General features: G+C 42.1%; 1 protein-coding gene across 2 annotated transcripts in view; it reads right to left on the reverse strand.

Annotated features, from left to right (window-relative positions):
- dhcr7 (7-dehydrocholesterol reductase) overlaps nt 1-20468 on the reverse strand; it is a 40886-nt gene that overhangs the window by 16064 nt on the left and 4354 nt on the right. For both annotated transcript variants that reach the window (XM_041197824.1, XM_041197825.1), the window contains exon 2: nt 5739-5851. In XM_041197824.1, coding sequence (XP_041053758.1) covers nt 5739-5851 — 113 coding nt within the window. The remainder of the gene's footprint in view (nt 1-5738; nt 5852-20468) is intronic.

Raw genomic sequence — 20468 nt, forward strand, 5'->3', positions numbered from 1 at the left:
ACAAATAATCAAGATTATAGAATGACTTCAGAATACCTAACCACAATTATGTGAATCGGAAAACATTGTAGACACAAATATTTACCTGAAGCATAAACGGTGAGAAAGCAGCAGTAAAAATTATTTTATTTGTCCAAATATTGTATCTTCTATGTTTCTGCTGCCAAAGTAATGTACTAAAATTATGTTGTGAGTTGCTTGGAACTGCTCAAAAAGTTTCTGAACTGGTGTTTCCGAACACTAGATTTCTGGTCTGGGCTTCTGACTACAGTGTACTACATACCTTCTGGTATGTGTTGGAGTTGAGTAATACAAAACATACAACTCCAACTCTGTCAGAATTCCCTGCCCCTAGTTCAGGACACTGAAGGCCTATAATAAAAACCCTACTGCCACCCTATCGGAGGTCAACCAACACAATACAGACTGGCGATTGTATCTGCTTGCTGCCTTTCAGTAACGTACAGCTCAGATAATCACTAATATACTAAGTATGTCATCAGCTGGGAGCTCTCTCATCTGGTTCTTAATTCCCTCTGTTGATAATGTACCTTTCCTTCCACAGTAGTAAGGTTTTCTGTTGACTTGCAAGCCAAATATATGAATTGTTTAGCAAACAGACATGCAAAATGCTGTGCATGTTTTATGCTCCGAACCCTTTATGCTGTGACATGTTGAATGAGGGAGAGGATGCAGGTGGTGGCAACAAATGCATCGGCATCATTTCATCTGCCTTCCTGCTTTTCTGAGGGAATGGCTTTCATGGGACCCAGTTTTACATCGACTACAGCAACAACTGACACTTATATAACACCTTTGTTGTGGAAAAACACCCCAAGACCTCTCAGACAACGATGATCCAAAAATAAAATTAGGCAGGGTGATCAAAAGACTGATGTAAATATTCATATGGTTCAAAAAGACAGGACAAAGTGTGAAAATTTGTGCTTATGCCAATACTTGTGGGTTTGTGTATTTTTCATTGCCACAACAGTTTTTGTTTCTCTTTTGTACAGGTGGATGGAGGAAAAACAGAAAAAAGTAGTGCAAGTTTGGAAGGCAGGGGACCATGTTGAACTGGCAGTAGTAAATTGGACGTGGATCTGACCAGCTTCTCCATAAATGTATGACATTTGTAATTGCTTTATACCCAATGATCCAAATTTGCCTCATTCAGTGGGTCGAATGGAAACTGAATGTCTGAATTTCCTCTGCAGTTAAGCTTCCATTAATCATGCATTATTCACAACGTACAGTTCTCCAGTATTAGGAGGATGATCACAGAAGCACAGAAGGAGGCCACAATAAAGTCTTTGTACCAGTTCTTTGAAAGGGCTATCTAATCAGGCTCACTCCTTTACCTTAATCCTGGGGGGGCAGGGGCCTTCAAATTGGGTAGCAAGTGGAGCCACTGTGTCAATCTGATATTTGCCATTTGGCTATCAGTGAGTGTCCAGTCTGGTTGTCTAAATGAAAAGTTTAGATCTGTAAAGTCTACTTTTTAAAATTTATTTGTTCACACAATGTGGGTGTCACTGGCTAAGCCAGCATTTGTTACCCATCTCTAATTGTCCTTGAGAAGATGGTGATGAGCTGCCATCTTGAAACCGTTGCAGTCCCTGTGCTGTAGGTACCCCCACAGTGCTGTTAGGAAGGGAGTTCCAGGATTTTGACCCAGTGACAGTGAAGGAATGGCGATATAGTTTCAAGTCAGGATGCTGTGTGGCTTGGTGAGGAACTTGCAGGTTCTAGTGTTCCCAATCATCTGCTGCCTTCTAGGTAGTAGAGGTTGTGGGCTTGGAAAGTACTGTAGGAAGAGCCTTGGTGGGTTGCTGCATCTTGTAGATGGTACATCTTGTTGCCGCTGTGTATCATTGGTGGAAGGAGTGCCAATCAAGCAGGCTGCTTTGTCCTGGATGGTGTTAAGTGAAAAAAAAACTATTCTTCTTACCCACAAAACCCCTCCCCACAAGCCCTGCAAAAAATGATTTCACAAGATGCAAAAATATTCAACTACAATGAATGTGTTAAAACAAGAACAGAATCTGACTCCAGGGAGCGGTATCAAAAGTACCATCATCTGGGGAGATGGTGTCACAGTGGTATTGTCACTGGACTAGTAATCCAGAGACCTAGGGATGTAGTTTCTAATCCCATCATGGCAACTGGTGGAATTTTAATTTAAATCTGGAAGCTAGTTCCAGTAATGGTGACCATGAAACTATGATCATTTGTCATAAAAACCCATCTGGTTTACTAATGTCCTTTAGGGAAGGAAATCTGCTGTCCTTACCCAGCCAATCACATGCAGTTAGAGACGCCACATGTGCAGAGACTGCACAGTGCCCATTTTCTACATGGGGAAAAACAACAAGCAGTGTTTTTTATGGCCTCTGAATTCAGGGTTTTTTTTATCCTTTTGGGACCAATATGTGTTTAAGTGAGAAGTTTAACATTTTAAATTGTGGATGAGCGAAGTATTGGGGCCGCGAACTGTGATCGGGTGTACAAACACATCTGCGCGAGTAAACAAATTTGCGATAGAAGGGGCCATGAATGAAGGGGAGTTGGCTTTATACATATATCAGGTTGAGAGAGCAGCTAATAAAGCATATAGTATCCTAGGCTTTATTAATAGGGTCATAAAGTACAAGTGCAAGGAGGTTATGTTGAACTTGTATACGACAATAGTTTGACCTCAGGTAGAGTATTGCATACAGTTCTGGGTGCCGCATTCTAGGAAGGATGTGGAGGCACTGGAGAGTTTGCAGAAGAGGTTTTCGAGAATGGTTCCGAGAGGAGGAACTTCATTTGTGAAGGTAGATTGGAGAAGTTGAGACTGTTTTGCTTGGAGCAAAGAAGACTGGGAGGAGATTTGATAGAGGTATTTAAAATCATGACGGGTTTGGACAGAATAGATAGGGATAAACTGTTTCCACTCATGAAATGATTGAGAACGAGAGGGCACAGATTTAAAGTAATTGGCAAAAGAAGCAAAAGCGATATGAGAAAGAACTTTTTCACAAAGTGAGTGGTTAGGGTCTGGAATGCACTGCCTGAGAATGTGGTGGATGCAGGTTCACTTAAGTATTCAAAAGGGAATTAGATAATTATTTGAAAAGAAACAATCTGCAGGGTTACAGAGAAAAGGCAGGAAAATGGCACTAGGCGAAATGCTCATTTGGAGAGCAGGTGCAGACCTGATGGGCTGATTGGCCTCCTGTGCTGTAAAAGTTCTGTGATTCCATGATATGGATAGATATATTTATATCCACACAGCTCCAAACATACATATATACAATGTGATAGAGTCACAATGACATCGAAGGAGCCCATTCAGCCCACGAAGTCCATCCTGGCTCTCTGTAGAGCAATGTGAACAGTCCCGTTCCTCTGCTTTATCCCCGTAGCCCTGCAAGCTTATTTTCCTCAAATGCCCATCCAGTTTCCTTTTGAAATGATTTATCATCACTGCTTCCATCACTCTGGTAGACAGCAAGTTCCAGCTTTTTCAGTGGAATCAGGTGAAAGCAGCCAGTACAAAATTAAAAGGAAAATTAGGGAATTTTAAACAAAAGTTACATCAAAAAATTGAGTATTCCACGATCATGATGCTTGAAGCTGGCCCCACCCACAAAGTTGGCTACACCCTTAGGTTGAAGTAATGAGACAGTGAGTTTCTGCAGATTGCATCTGTTTGCAGTTGTTTGAGGAGGGTCTTCAAATTGTGCTCATATTTCTTGTGGCACAGGCACTAGCAGACATGCTTTAAAAGTTATTGGCCCAGAGTTTGCAGTCAGCAGTGAAGCAAGGACACTCACCACTGACCTCAAAGAAAGCCGAGCTAGCGATCTCTCTGGTTAGAATTTCATCTCTATCACTGTACAGTGATAACTGCAATGGAACACAAAGTTCTTCGCTGGAGATTCCACAGTGGAGCTGGAGTGATGTTATCAGGTTGCCCAAGCAGATGATAATATTAAAGGATTTTCAGACAACAAAACAGGAAACAAAAGGCAGCAAAATAAAGTAACTTTTAAAAATTGTTACATTGAGCAAATTAAAGATTGGGCATACAGGGTGAAGATAGAAGATGAATATTTTGAAAAAAAACTTTTTTAAAAAATTAAAAATTTAGCTTCAAAAATCTACTAATCAATCATTTAATAATGCTCCATGAATAAAATTATATGTTCACAGCCAGTCCAGTGTAGGACAAATTTAATTAATCACATCACGTTCAAACCCTGTTACACTGGATTGAACAAGGTGTAACTTTTTTTTAAAAGGGATTTCTAAGAACGAGTGGGAAAGTTGAAGTCCTCACTGATTTCAATCATTACTTTCTCCGGGTGGGGGTGGCAGGGAGGGGAGTGGTAGGGGAGCAGGGGTGGGAAGGTGGGGACCACAACATAGATTGTGGTAGTGCACTGAGTGACAGACCACAACTTCAGACTTTTTCATCAAACCAGTGCATCTCAACTTCCAGAAAACGTTGCTGGTTCAGTGATGAATTCGTGTTAGTGATTACACTAATGCCAGGTAAATTTTAGCAGAAACTCGAAACTGTAACCCAACCCGGTCCAATTGCAGGCCCAGTTTGGACCCAATTTCCCAATTATGCCCAAAGCAAAAACTTACTCCTGTATATTTAGAGGGACTGGAAATTAATGTGATGATACCAATTAAAACCACAACACAGTCTGGTAGTAGAACACACTGAGTCTTGTTTATCCATCATCCCGCTGCTTCCTGACCTGGCTCCCAGTCGGCAACATCTGAATTTTAAAACCCTTATCCTTGTTTCCAAATTGCGCTATTGCCTTGCACCTCCCTATGTCTGTAACCTTCTCCAGCCTTCTGGGTTCTCTTCAGTCCTCTAAATCTGGACTTATATGCATCCCTGATTTTCATCACGCCACCTATCCGAATGTCTCCTTACATAGCTCAGTGTCAAATTTTGATAATTCTCCTATTAAGTGCTTGCTTTATATAAAAGTAAGTGGTTGTTTTTTCACAGGATGTGTGTATTGCTGGCAAGGCCAGCATTTGTTGCCCAACCCTAATTGCCCTTGAACTGAGTGGCCTGCAAGGCCATTTCAGAGGGCAGTTAGGAGTCAACCACATTGATGTGGGTCTGGAGTCATGTGTGGACCAGACCGGGTAAAGATAACAGATTTCCTTCCCTAAAGGACATTAGTGAACCAAATGGCTTTTTTTAAAATAACAATCAATCAGTCTTATTTGTCATGGTCACCATTACTGCGACTAGCTTTATATTCCAGATTTTTTATTGATTGATTTTAAATTCCACCAGCTGCCATGGTGGGATTTGAACCCACGCTCCCCGAGCATTAGCCTGGTAATCTGGGTTACTAAATCACCAACATTATTTCTTATTGATGCAAGGAACTTGGGAATATAAGACTTAAATCCCGGTTGCCCTAACTAATTTGAATGTATATGCAGCTTTTACTTCAATTATACATTTTCAAGATTGTTCAGCATGAAAATTTAGAGGAAAATAAATGGATAATTAGAATAAAATTTCACTTACATGGTGCCTTATTGCATTTCTCAAAGCACTTCACCAAGAATGAATTGGTTAGAAATTCAGTTATTGTTTTACACAGGTAAATATACAGTATAAATCCCACACACACCACTAGGCCACAATGCTCTCAAGATAGTCCCCATGTGGTGAAGTCTCTTTGTATGTTTTATATCCATTTTCTTACCAGGCTCTGCCCCATTGCGCCACTTGTTCCTTCTCACTTGAAACAAGGCCATTTGCAGGATTCTTGCTTTGCCTTTTTACAGCTCCCAAGGATTGTGTGGCAGTCATGGCGGTCTGTTACAAAAGGACAGACAACTAGGTTGGTTTACGTGCAAATGAAGGCATAGTTATTATTCACAACAACATTGGCAGCCCTGCAACATAAACAGGTCATTGTGGCTGCCAATTAGATGGTTATCATCTGACAGAGACTTTAGTGCATGACAATCTTCAAGTAACCAGATCAGCAGAGAGTTCTCTATTGAAACCCAAGATTTAGTTTTACTTATGCTACAAATTCTAAAAATCAAAACGTTTCAGCGCTTCCACAATAACTCCGTCAGTATAAATATTGAAGTTATACTATTTTCTAGAAGGATTTTTATGCTGCATTCATGCAGCTACAAGCAGGTAATCTGATGTTCCCTGTGCAGATTTGTGGAATCACACCAATGCTGATTGTGTGACCTGTTCCACCTAAGCCTACCTAGGGTGTTAGTCCGATGGCAAATCTTCATTGTACTGGTTTCTCATTTTAAAATGGAGTCAGCACAACATCCTATAATCCAATACAAATATCATAGTTTGTAGAACCAGGTCAGCCATGGTTCAGGTAGCAGCACTGCTTGTTAGAAAGTGTTGGTTCAAGCCCCACTCCAGCACAAAAATCAAGGCTGCCACGTCACAGCAGTACTGAGGGACAGTTGCACTGTTTGAGGTAATGCCTAATGGAATAGCCATTAAACTGAGGTCCCATCTGCCTGCTCAGAAGGATGGAAAAGATTCCCATGGCGTATTGTCTTGGCCAATATTTATCTCTCAGTCAACATCACAAGAACAGATTATCTGATCGTTACCGCATTTTTGTTTGTGGAAGCTTGTTATGTGCAAAATGACTGTGAAGTTTCCTATGTTACAACAGTGACTACATTTCAAAAGTATTTAGTTGTCTGTAAAGTGCTCAGGGGCATCCTCTGGTCATGAAAGATGTTATATAAATGCATGTCTTTCTTTTCCTAAATATGGCTCTGGGCAGCACAGTGGTTTAAATACTGACCTTTCACCTTGGAATCGAGGTTCAATTATCACCCTTTGGTGCACTTCCTAGGTTTACCACTGACAGAATGTGGTGAATGCTTCTCTAAGGCTGAGGCCGAGGCTGTGTTGAGGGCATTCAGCTCATGGTGGGATTTCAACCCATGTTCCCAGTGCATTAGCCTGGGCCTCTGGATTTCCAGACCAGCAACATTACCACTATGCCACCATCTCCAACTGTTGATGCAAGGATCTTGGGAATATAAGACTCAAATCTTGGTTGCCTAAACTAATTTGAACGGATATGCAGGTTTTCCTTCAATTATACATCTTCCAAAAAAATATTCAGCATGAAAATGAAGAGGAAAATAAATGGATAATTAGGAAAAAAATTGCACAGGTAAATATTGTCAGAGGAAACTACCAAGCCTGGTTGTGAAGACGACACTGAGACTAGGATGCTTTGGTGGAGACAGCTTATAGCCACAGAGCTTACTTCTCCACTCTAACACCAGACACCCGTTGCTAGCTGACTCTTCTTTATAAACACGTCTGAGTATAATTGACTAACCAATATCCAACACCTGTTCACCTTATTACCTTAAACTACTGGGTTTTTAACACCCATCAACAGAACCTATTTGATACTAACAGATTCCCCTCTTTAAATTAAATTGATAGGCACACAAACGCTATCCATAAGAAAAAAATATAAAATGATAATACATGTTATCTTATTTGACAATCTTTAACTTACTCCATATTTCCCCCTTCTTGAAAAAAAAATTAAGGTTACAACATTAAATTTTCCATGTTCCCATAATCCGTTATAATACAAGGCGTCCATCCCTCTTCAAGGATATCCAACAATTTCTTTCCGTAAACAGTTCTTTCTGTGAAACAATTTGACAACTGGTGACTTGCGTCGACCCATTTTACTTTTCCTTCCTTTCCAACATCTCTTATACTCGCAAGACGAGTATACAAAACTCGCAACCTCTTCTCCGTGATACTCTTTGTTGAATGGACATTGTCCCAGAGTGAGCAGTTATCTATATAGCATTCTATAGGCACATTTTCCCCTGTCTGCCCCTTATATAGGAGTTCTTTTTTTCCACTTTAAAGTGACATTACAGAAGGTAAGAGTCTCAACTTTTTTTTTAGGAAAAACGAAATAGTTTTCTACTTGAATTTAAGAACATAGTCTTTTAACTAAAAATAAACAAAAAGCATGGCAAGGGAGCTCAGCTGCATGTGCTGCACAGCCTGCAGCATGTGGGAATTCTTAGACACTCTTTGCAGTCTGGATGACCACATGTGCAGGAAGTGCCACCGGCTTGACCAGCTTGAGTAATGGGTTTCGGAGCTTGAGTGTCAGCTAGAGACACAGCGGTGCATCCGTGAGGCTGAGGGTTACGTGCATAGCACCACTTTTTAGATGTGGTCACCCCGCAGCTTAAGGAAGTGCAGTCAGAGAGGGAATGGGTGACCACCAGTCAGAAGAAAGGAGGCAGGCAGGTAGTCAGGAAAACTGTTGGGCACATCTCACTCAGGAACTGTTTTTCTGTGTTGGAAAGTGGTGAGGGTGAAGGTTCCTCTGGAGAGTGCAGCCAGAGGCAAGTTCATTGTACTGTGGGTGGCTCAGCTGCACAAAGAGGGAGGAGTAAGAGTGCAAGGGCAAGTATGGTAGAATTCATCTTTGCCAGCCTGATTCGATACCTCAAAGCTCTAATTTTTTTCAAAAACCTCCACCTTAATAAATATCCTCCTCCCCGCATACAGTCATTCAAAATGTTCTTCAAAAATGGAACTAATGTGAGTCCCCTCCAAGGCGGGCAGATGGTCCCACATTATTGAAGTATCTTCGGATTCCTGGCATAAACTAATTGATCAGGACTGTGGCCCCCAGCCATCTGAAGCATGTTTTTTGCACACACTGCCCACACAGGAACAGTTGTCAATTTACAATTTGGTTGGTCAGCTAAAATTTTTCGGAGCATTTCGTCAATCACGGCGTGACTTCTCTCACATATCCCATTGCTAAAAAGGACTGTCTGCTGTGTGCATCGCTACAATATTCAAATTTATCATTGGCAAATTCTCCTCCATTGTCCGTTAAGAATTTGGCTGGTGCTCCCAGACCCATTCCTATCCATCTTTCCATTATCTTATTGATAATTACTTTTTTGTCTTTACTATAAATTACTGTTGCTGGACTAAATTTAGTCACTATATCCACAAAATGTAGAAGAAAAATATTTTTTTCTTTACCCCATACTTTGAGGTCCATCTCTACAGTTTCATTTAATCTCGCCAATGAAAGACTTACTACTGATCGTGATGGTGTTCTCCTGTACTTCTTACAGATATCACATTTTTCACTAATATTCTCGACAAGCCTAGTGTATTCCTCATCCAGTACCCTGCATCCTTTCACATAATCTTCAACTTATGAACAGAGAGATGTGCAAATTGTCAATGTAGTTTTGTAACAATTTGCTTCTTTGCCTTTAAATCCCTATCTCCAGCTGCCATTAATACCGCTTTAACATTCTGCTAGTGATGATAGGTCTTAAAGAATACAATAACGTCCAGACTGTGTAACCTGCAAATCTATATTTCCCAAGGACAACCGTTTTATCATACTCCATGTCCAACTTCATTTGGGCCTTTTTCATTGAGGGCTTACTTAATTAACAGTAATGGTATTTCACTCGATACCACATCAGTACTGATAAAGTGATTTACCACTGCTATTTACACAGAATTACTATTCTTTTTAGTGATTTCAACATGTTGTCATAAACCAAACCTGAAACATTCGCACAACATGAGTGTCAGGCAATGACCATCTCCAACAAGAAAGAATCCAACCATTGCCCCATGATGTTCAATGGCATTACCATCACTGAATCCCCCACGATCAACATTCTGGGGGTTACCATTGACCAGAAACTGAACAGGACTAGCCATATAAATACTGTGGCTACAAAAGCAGGTCAGAGGCTAGGAATCCTGCGATGAGTAACCCACCACCTGACTCCCCAAAGCCTGTCCACCATCTACAAGGCACAAGTCAGGAGTGTGAAGGATCACTTGTGTGGATGAGTGCAGCTCCCACAACACGCAAGAAGCTTGACACCGTCTAGGACAAAGCAGCCCGCTTGATTGGCACCACATCGACAAATATTCACTCCTTCCGCCACCAACGCACAGTAACAGCAGTGTGTACCAGCTACAAGATGGACTTCAGGAATTCACCTTCCAAACCCACGATCACTACCATCTACAAGGACAAGGACAGCAGATAGATGGGAACACCACTACTTAGAAGTTCTCCTCCAAGTAACTCACCATCCTGACTTGGAAATATATTACCGTTCCTTCACTGTCACTGGGTCAAAATCCTGGAACTACTTCTCTGACAGCACATGGACTGCAGCGGTTCAAGAAGACAGCTCACCACCACCTTCTCAAGGGCAACTAGGGATGGGCAATAAATGCTGGCCCAGCCAGCGAAGCCCACATCCCATGAATTAATAAAAAAAAAGTAGGACTGTTAAATTTGCTTTGGTTTTCCTTACTTAAAGAATCCATGTAATAGTTTAGCCAGTCCACACTACATACTGTGGATGTACACCCACTATCTAGAACTGCACAATTGAACGAATCTGTGACTAGGATACCCATTACCAGACTGAAGCTTTTGATGACCAATAGATTCCTTCTGATTGGTCAGTATCATCCTCCTCAGCTTCCGTACCTTCCATGTCATGTGTTGTCTCAAAAAACATGTTTTTCATTTTTGGGCAATTCAACGCATAATGATACTCAGAGTCACATCTGCAGCACTTGTTGACCACCGCTTGGTTATTCCTGCATCCTCCTTCCATAATTGTCCAACATCCACCGCCTGTCATGGCTCCCAAAAAGGTCTCTGTACCCGTACTTATTGTTTGTAACTCTTCTTTTGTACAGACGTTTGGGTCCTATATTCAAGTGGTCCTGAAACGCTGCTAGCATTGAATCCTCCATCTTTGGGGCCACTGCTGAGGAGCCCATTTGCTTCATAAAAGCAGCTGGAAATGAATGCTTTCCCAGAAAGTTTTTTTGAGGCTTTGGACATTTGATCCAAAAGTGTTTCTCCCTCTTTGAATCTAGCTCAGGTTGAAACCAAGAGCCTATCTATGTTTGATGTCCTAGCATAGTCCAATAATTTAAAAGCAAGTACTGATTTAGGAATTTCCAAGTGGAATTGCTGCAATCTCATACTTAGTCAGTTAAACTCCATGATGTATTCTTCTATGGAAGAATCATCCATTTTTCTAAATTTATCAAAGTCGACCAAGCCTCATAGGCATTCAGTAAGTCATTTTTCATATAAATTTTATCCATGAATTTTAAGAGAATGTCCAACCCTTCTTCAGTGTCCAGTTCCTGAGCGCCGAGTTCCGAGAACACCTTGCAGCTGATCTTGCTCCTGGCAGGAAGCAAAAGTGCTGGAGCTATCCCTTGCTTTCTTTCTGGTAGAGACATAACCTGTGTGCATGCTTCGACTTTACTTTTCCATTGATCACAAGGTTCCGACTCACAAAACAGTGGTGGAAAATCATATCCTGCCACCTTATACCTGGCTTCAGTCATCCAAAGAGTCTCCAATTACAGTGTTCTCTCAAAAAAAAACTCCAATTCTAACCTTCTGTCTGGAAGTAAATCTCAGACTCCAATCTTCACTTTCAGGTAACCCATCCTCTGCTACAAATTTCAGAGGAAACTCCCAATCCTGATTGTGAAGAAGACCCTGAGACTCGGATGCTTTGGTGGAGACTGTGGAAACTTATTGCTCACCCCAGAGCTTACTTCTCCACTCTTAACGCCAGACAGCCAGTGCTGGCTGATTCTTCTTTATTTACACATCTGAGTATCATTAACTAATCAATAATACCTAATATCCAACACCTGTTCACCTTAAGCTACTGGGTATTTAACATCCATTAACAGAACCTATTAAATACTAACAAATATACGGTATAAATCTCACACACACCACCAGGCCACGATGATCTCAAGATATTTCCCATGTGGTGAAGTCCTGTTGTATGTTGTATATTCATTTTCTTACTAGGCTCTGCTCCATTGCCCCACTTGTTTCTTCTCACATGGACCAATGCCATTTTCTGGATTTTTAATTAATTTTTAGGCAACTTTAATAAAATTTAAACTTTAAAAAGTTGGAGTGAGGGTATCTCAAAATGGAGGCACCCTTCCTCTTGCTTACCTAAAAAAAGGCCGTCTGCTGCTCCTTCCAAGACGGAGGGCCCCCTATTTGGATTTCCAGTTTCAAAAGCCTATCCACGGTCTTTAATTGGACAGCAAGCCTGCCCTCTGGCTATCAATTGGGAGGAATTCACAGCCGGTGACTGTTTCCCCCATAATGAGGGCGTCTGACACCCCCATTGACCCTGATGCCAGGCCCCACATCTGGCTATGCTATCCCTGGCTTGGCACCAAAATCTGTCACACAGATGCACACTACATTTAAAGACAAAATCATGATGTGCATAAGGACTGCCAATAAAAACAGATATTTCTCCAAATAAAACAATAAGATGTCAAAAAGTCAATGTCCTAAATCATAGCTGCTGAACAAGTGCATTTATAGTCTCTCAGTGGCTCAATCGCAAACAAAAGATCAGATCATTCCCTGAAGAAAGGGTGGGAATCCTTACGGGGAATCAAAGGGTGATGCTATGCAACACCCATCAGCTGATTTTGCATCAGCAATGAGGTGGCAAAATACTTGTCAATTAAAAGAAAACTATTGAAATTCAAAGCCTTCTTGCTTTGGTGTAGTTGTCTGTATTTTGTAGTTTCTTGTTCACCCTGTGGTTTATCCCAAGTCATTGAACTGTTTAATTTACTATATTTACTGAGGGTTCAGTTAGCTAAGGCTAGAATGCAAACACTGTAATCATTTGTGGGTTTGGGCCACCTACGGTTCTCTGCTTAGTGCTTTGTGTTTAAACCTTTGTCTTCATTAATCAGGACTGATTAGAAAAGTTAAGTATTTCAAAAGGAAACATCTAGTGAGGACAAAGCATTTATTTAATAGTATACTTGGGGAAATCTCAGGTTTCTTCTGAATATAGCACACCACTTTTTACCACCTATTTAAACTTATATATTATCTTCTTTTGAACAGGAGGCACTCTCCCTGTTGTGACACATGATTCAGAATTTGCCACCTCAAAACAGGGAAGAGGAAAGGAATATGGTAATTTGAACTGCAAAATGGTTTACTATTAAAATGAGGGAACGTTATGTACAAAGAGGCTGTTAATGGGATTAATTTCTTTTGTATTCCATTTTATTCAAACTGACAGCCCAAGGCGTCCTTCATCCTGTTTCAAATACAAAGCTGCACTTTATCATAGCTCATTTGGCGATGCATTTATACGATACTGCCATGAAACAGCAAACAAGGTGTACAAAGTCTATGATACCAAGATGTTACAACAGTGTCTACGCAACAACTTATACTTACTTTGCAGCTTTAATGTAATAAAACATCCCAAGGAGCTACACAGGAGCCTTATAAACCAAAATATTCAAATCCTTCAAAAGTTCTTCATTGGCTGTATCCTTCATTGGGAAGGCGCCATATAAATGCAAAACAAAAACAAGAATACCTGGAAAAACTCAGCAGGTCTGGCAGCATCTGCAGAGAGGAGCACGGTTAACATTTCGAGTCCGAATGACCCTTCAACAGAACTAAGTAAAAATAGAAGAGAGATGAAATATAAGCTGGTTTAAGGGGGGGGGGGAGTGGGACAAATAGAGCTGGATAGAGGGCCAGTGATCGGTGGAGATAACCAAAAGATGTCACAGACAAAAGGACAAAGAGGTGTTGAAGGTGGTGATATTATCTAAGGAATGCAAGTTTGCTCATTTGCAACTGGTACTAAAGTTACTACTAACAGTAGTAGGTAGTGAGGACAGAGAACTAGCTGTTGCAATTTAGTTGTCACATAGTTATCATTTGGCTCAAGTGCCGGCTCAAAAGCAACTTGCACTCAAAAGCCTTTTCCACCCAACTATATTGTCAACACAAAAACAAAAATACCTGGAAAAACTCAGCAGGTCTGGCAACATCTGCAGAGAGGAGCACAGTTAACATTCTGAGTCCAAATGACCCTTCAACTGAACTAAGTAAAAATAGAAGAGGTGAAATATAAGTTGGTTTAAGGGGGGGAGGGGGGGTGGTGGTGGGACAAGTAGAGCTGGATAGAGGGCCAGTGATAGGTGGAGATAACCAAAAGATGTCACAGACAAAAGGACAAAGAGGTGTTGAAGGTGGTGATATTATCTAAGGAATGTGCTAATTAAGGGTAGAAAGCAGGACGAGCAAGGTACAGATAGTCCTAGTGGGTGTGGGGTGGGGTGAAGGAATCGAAAAAGGCTAAAAGGTAGAGATAAAACAATGGACGGAAATACATTTAAAAATAATGGAAATAGGTGGGAAAAGAAAAATCTATATAAATTATTGGAAAAAAAAAATCTTGACTATCTTGACTCCATTCTCTCACCCCTTGTCCAGTCCCTTCCCACCTACATCCGTGATTCTTCTGACACCCTACATCATATCAACAATTTCCAGTTCCTGGCCCCAACCGCTTCCTCTTCACCATGGACATCAATCCCTCTACACCTCCATCCCACACTGGGATGGTCTGATGGCTCTCTGCTTCTTCCTCGAACAGAGGCCCGAGCAAACCCCATCCACCACTACTCTCCTCTGTCTGGCTGAACTTGTTCTCACATTGAACAATTTCTCCTTAAACTCAAAAACAAAAATACCCGGAAAAACTCAACAGGTCTGGCAGCATCTGCGGAGAGGAGCACAGTTAACGTTTCGAGTCCGAATGACCCTTTAACAGAACTGGAGATGACCAAAAGATGTTACAGACAAAAGGACAAAGAAGTGTTGAAGGTGGTGATATTATCTAAGAAATGCAAGTTTGCTGATTTGCAACTGGTCCTAAAGTCACTACTAACAGTAGTAGGTGGTGAGGACAGAGAACTAGCTGTTGCAATATAGTTGTCACATAGTTATCTTTTGGCTCAAGTGCTGGCTCAAAAGCAACTTGCACTCAAAAGCCTTTTCCACCCAACTATATTGTCAACACAAAAACAAAAATACCTGGAAAAACTCAGCAGGTCTGGCAGCATCTGCAGAGAGGAGCACAGTTAACGTTTTGTGTCCAAATGACCCTTCAACTGAACTAAGTAAAAATAGAAGAGGTGAAACATAAGCTGGGGTGGGACAAGTAGAGCTGGATAAAGGACCAGTGATAGGGGGAAATAATCAAAGGATGTCAGAGACAAAAGGACAATGAGGTGTTGAAGGTGGTGATATTATCTAAGGAATGTGCTAATTAAGGGTAGAAAGCAGGACGAGCAAGGTACACATAGCCCTAGTGGGGGTGGGGTGAAGAAATCGAAAAAGGCTAAAAGGTAGAGATAAAACAATGGATGGAAATACATTTAAAAATAATGGAAATAGGTGGGAAAAGAAAAATCTATATAAATTATTGGAAAAAAAATCTTGACTATCTTGACCCCATTCTCTCTCCCCTTGTCCAGTCCCTTCCCACCTACATCCGTGATTCCTCTGACACCCTACATCATATCAACAATTTCCAGTTCCCTGGTCCCAACCGCCACCTCTTCACCACGGACGCCAATCCCTCTACACCTCCATCCCCCACCGCGATGGTCGGATGGCTCTCCGCTTCTTTCTGAACTGTTGAAGGGTCATTCAGACTTGAAACACTAACTGTGCTGCTCTCCGCAGATGCTGCCAGACCTGCTGCGTTTTTCCAGATATTTTTGTTTTTGTTTTGGATTTCCACCATCTGCAGTTTTTTGCTTTTTTCTCCTTAAACTCCTTTCACTTCCTCCAAATAAAAGATGTGGCTATGGATACCCACATGGGCCCCAGCTATGCCTGTCTCTTTATGGGGTATATGGAACATTCCTTGTTCCAGTCCTACTCTGGCCCCCTCCCACAACTTTTTCTCTGGTACATCGATGATTACTTCGGTGCTGCTTCATGCTCTCGTCTGGACCTGGAAAAATTTATTAATTTTGCTTCTAATTTCCACCCCTCCATCATTTTCACATGGTCCATCTCTGACATTTCCCTTCCCTTTCTTGAACTCTCTGTCTCAATTTCTGGTGATAGACTGTCCACCAATATCCATTACAAGCCTACCAACTCCCACAGCTACCTCGACTACAGATCCTCACACCCTGCTTCCTGTAAGGACTCCATCCTATTTTCTCAGTTCCTGCGCCTCCGTTGTTCTGATGATGCCATTTTCAAAAACAGTTCCTCTGACATGTATTCCTTCTTCCTTAACCGAGGTTTTCCACCCACAGAGGTTGACAGGACCCTCAACCGTGTCCGGCCCATCTCCCGCGCATCCGCCCTCACATCTTCCTCTCCCTCCCAGAAACATGATAGGGTCCCTCTTGTCCTCACTTATCACCCCACCAGCCTCCGCATTCAAAGGATCATCCTCTGCCATTTCCGCCAACTCCAGCATGATTCCACCACCAAACACATCTTCACTTCACCCCTCCCAGCGGCATTCCGCAGGGATCGTTCCCTCCGGGATACCCTGATCCACTCCTCCATCACCCCCTACACCTCAACCCCCTCCCACGGCACTTTCCCATGCAACCGCAGAAGGTGTAACACCTGCCCTTCACTTCCCCTCTCCTCACCGTCCAAGGGCCCAAACACCCCTTTCAAGTGAAGCAGCATTTCACTTGCACTTCCTTCAATTTAGTCTACTGCTTCATTGCTCCCAATGCGGTTTCCTCTACATTGGAGAGACCAAATGCAGACTGGGTGACCGCTTTGCAGAACACCTTCAGTCTGTCCGCAAGCATTACCCAGACCTCCCTGTCGCTTGCCATTTCAACACTCTACCCTGCTCTCATGCCCACATGTCCATCCTTGGCTTGCTGCATTGTTCCAGTGAAGCTCAACGCAAACTGGAGGAACAGCACCTCATCTTCCGACTAGGCACTTTACAGCCTTCCGGTCTGAATATTGAATTCAACAACTTTAGATCATAAACTCTCTCCTCCATCCCCACCCCCTTTCTGATTCCGTCCAGCCCTTTTTTTTTCCAATAATTTATATAGATTTTTCTTTTCCCACCTATTTCCATTATTTTTAAATATATTTCCATCCATTGTTTTATCACTACCTTTTAGCCTTTATCGATTCCTTCACCCCATCCCACACCCACTAGGGCTATCTGTACCTTGCTTGTCCTGCTTTCTACCCTTAATTAGCGCATTCCTTAGATAATATCACCACCTTCAACACCTCTTTGTCCTTTTGTCTGTGACATCTTTTGTTTATCTCCACCTATCACTGGCCCTTTATCCAGCTCTACTTGTCCCACCCCCTTAAACCAGCTTATATTTCACCTCTCTTCTATTTTTACTTAGTTCTGTTGAAGGGTCATTCAGACTCGAAATGTTAACTGTGCTCCTCTCTGCAGATGCTGCCAGACCTGCTGAGTTTTTCCAGGTATTTTTGTTTTTGTTTTGGATTTCCAGCATCCGCAGTTCTTTGCTTTCAACTATATTGTCAGCCAGATTATTAATGCATTCCTTCCACTGAACCTGTGCTGTCATCATGCATTCATGCACAAATAATATCCTTATGCATAAAACTGTTGCTAAGCAAGCACCAATTCATACGAAGTGGAAATGTTACAGACAGCACAATACCACTCTTGCCAGCGCATATAATGAATGGAACAAAAACATACAGGACCCGTGTCACTCCACATAGGACTTCACATACATACACAGCTTCACAACAGGCACAAACGTTAGCAGGGGTTGCTTCTAGTGAAAGCCAGCATGCAACTGGGCAGACGAAAATACTTCCAGGCTGCCAAATAACATCACAGGATAAGAGCTGCAGCTAGATCTGCAACAGGGGATTGTAAAATTCAGATCCAATCACCTGTCTCATGTTTATAGACATCAGTGCAGGCAGGAAATCTTTATTTTCTCATGGGATGTGGGTGTCACTGGCTAGGCCAGGATTGAGTGCCCATCCTTAATTGCCCTTGACAAGGTGGTTGTGAGCCGCCTTCTTGAACTGCTGCAGTCCATGTGTTGTGGGAACGCCCACAGTGCTGTTAGGAAGGGAGTGCCATGATTTTGACAGTGAAGGAACGGCAATAAAGTTACAAGTCAGGATGGTGTGCAACTCTAGGGGAACTTGCAAGTGCTGGTGTTTGCATGCACCTGCTGCCCTTGTCTTTCCAGGTGATGCAAATCACTGGTTTGGCTGCTTTTGACACAATCCTAATAAATAACACCATAATTGTCACTCAAAAAATTAGTTTCTAGTACAGCTGCCTTGTAAATCTTATGGACCATTATTCCTCTAATTTATCTTGACTGTGGTAACTTACAAAAGTTGCTCCATTGTGATACCAAGAAATGATTGAAGGCACTGGATGCTGCAAAGGCTATGAGACAATATTCTGGCAATAGTACTGAAGACTTATTCTCCAAAACTTGCCGCATCCCTAGCCAAGCTGTACGGTACAGCTACAACACTGGCATCTACCCAGCTATGTGGAAAATTGCCCAGGTATGTCCTGTACACAAAAAGCAGGACAAATTCAACCCGGCCAATTACTGTGCCATCAGTCTACTCTCGATCATCAGTAAAGTGATGGAGGGGTCATCAACTGTGCTATTAATAGGCACATGTTTAGCAATAACCTGCTCACAGACCCTTAGTTTGGGTTCCGCCAGTTTGGGTCACTAAGCTCCTGACCTCATTACTGCCTCAGTTCAAACATGGACAAAAGAGCTGAACTCCCGAGGTGAGGTGAGAGTGATTGCCCTTGACATTAAGGCAGCATTTGACGGAGTGTGGCATTAAGGAGCCCTAGCAAAACTGGAGTCAGTGCAAATCGGGGGAAAACTCTCTGTTGGTTGGAGTCATATCTAGCACAAAAGAAGATGGTTGTGATTGTTGAAGGTCAATCAACTCAGCTCCTGGACATCACTTCAGGAGTTCCTCGGTATAGTATCCTAGGTCCAACCATCTTCAGCTGCTTCATTCCACCTACCTTCCATCGTAAGGTCAGAAGTGGCAATGTTCGCTGATGATTGCACAATATTCAGCACTATTCGTGATTCCCCAGTTACAGAAGCAGTCCATGTCGAAATGCAGCAAGCCCTGGACAATATTCAGGCTTGGGCTGACAAGTGGCAAGTAACATTCGCACAGCACAAATGTCAGGCATCTCCAACAAGACAGAATCTAAATATTGTCCCTTGCCATTCAAGGGCATTATCATTGCTGAATCCCCCATTATCAACATCCTGGAGATTACCATTAACCAGAAACTGAACTGGACTAGCCTTATAAATACCTTGTCTATAAAGGCAGGTTAGAGGCTAGGAATCCTGTGGCAAGTAACTCACCTCCTGACTCCCCAAAGCCTGTCCACCATCCACAAGGCACAAGTCAGGAGTGTGATGGAATACTCTCCACTTGCCTGGACGAGTGCAGCTCCAACAACACCCAAGAAGCTTGACACCATCCAGGACAAAGCAGCCCACTTGATTGGCACCCCTTTCACAAACATTCACTCACTCCAACACTGATGAAGAATGGCAGCAGTGTGTACCATCTGCAAGACATGCTGCAGAAACTCAACAAGGCACCTTAGGCAGCACATAACAAACCCACATCTAGAAGGGCAAGGGCAGCAGAAACATCGGAATACCGCCATTTGGAAGTTTCCATCCAAGCCACTCACCATTAGAACAATATCACCGTTCCTTCACTGTCGCTGGGTCAAAATCCTGGAACTCCCTTCCTAACTGCACTGTGGGTGTACCAACATCACGTGGACTACAGTGGTTCAAGAAGGCAGCTCACCAGCTCCTTCTCAAGGCCAATTAGGGATGGGCAATAAATACTGGTCTAGCCAGAAATGCCCATATCCTGTAATGAATGAAAAAGGTCTGCTGTGTCTAATGAAAGGAAAAACCAACGGCAGATGAAGCATCAGAGAACTGAAGTGTTGAAAGGAAACATCTCCTGGACCCTCAATAGATAATAAAAGTAAAACTCCAGAATACTTTCACCAACTACTTTCCATAGATATTTTGCCATCATTTTAGTTATGCATAAACCTTCATATTTCATAACGTGATCATTTGTTCAGTATTTTGCTCAGAACTTTCATCCCCATTCTTTAACAAATGATGTTAAATTATACAGCATTAACAGTAACTTGTATTTTTATAACCATTAGCATAAAGTCCCAAGGTGTTTTACAGAAACATTATCAATCAAAATTTGACACCAAGCCCCAAAAGGAAATATTAGGAGGGATGACTAATCACTTTGTCAAAGTAGTAGGTTTTAAGGAATGCCTTAAAGAAGTGCCTTAACTATTTGGGCTAAGAGTCTTTCTCACATACCCATTGCTCTTTAGAGAAGAAAGATTCTTCCAGGCTCTTTTTATGAACCTCTGCTGTCTGTGAATTGATGCTGGCGTTAGTGCATGCTGGCTGTTCAGCAACCACAATCAAA

The sequence above is a fragment of the Carcharodon carcharias genome, chromosome 10 (genome assembly GCF_017639515.1).
Source record: "Carcharodon carcharias isolate sCarCar2 chromosome 10, sCarCar2.pri, whole genome shotgun sequence".
NCBI lineage: Eukaryota > Metazoa > Chordata > Chondrichthyes > Lamniformes > Lamnidae > Carcharodon > Carcharodon carcharias.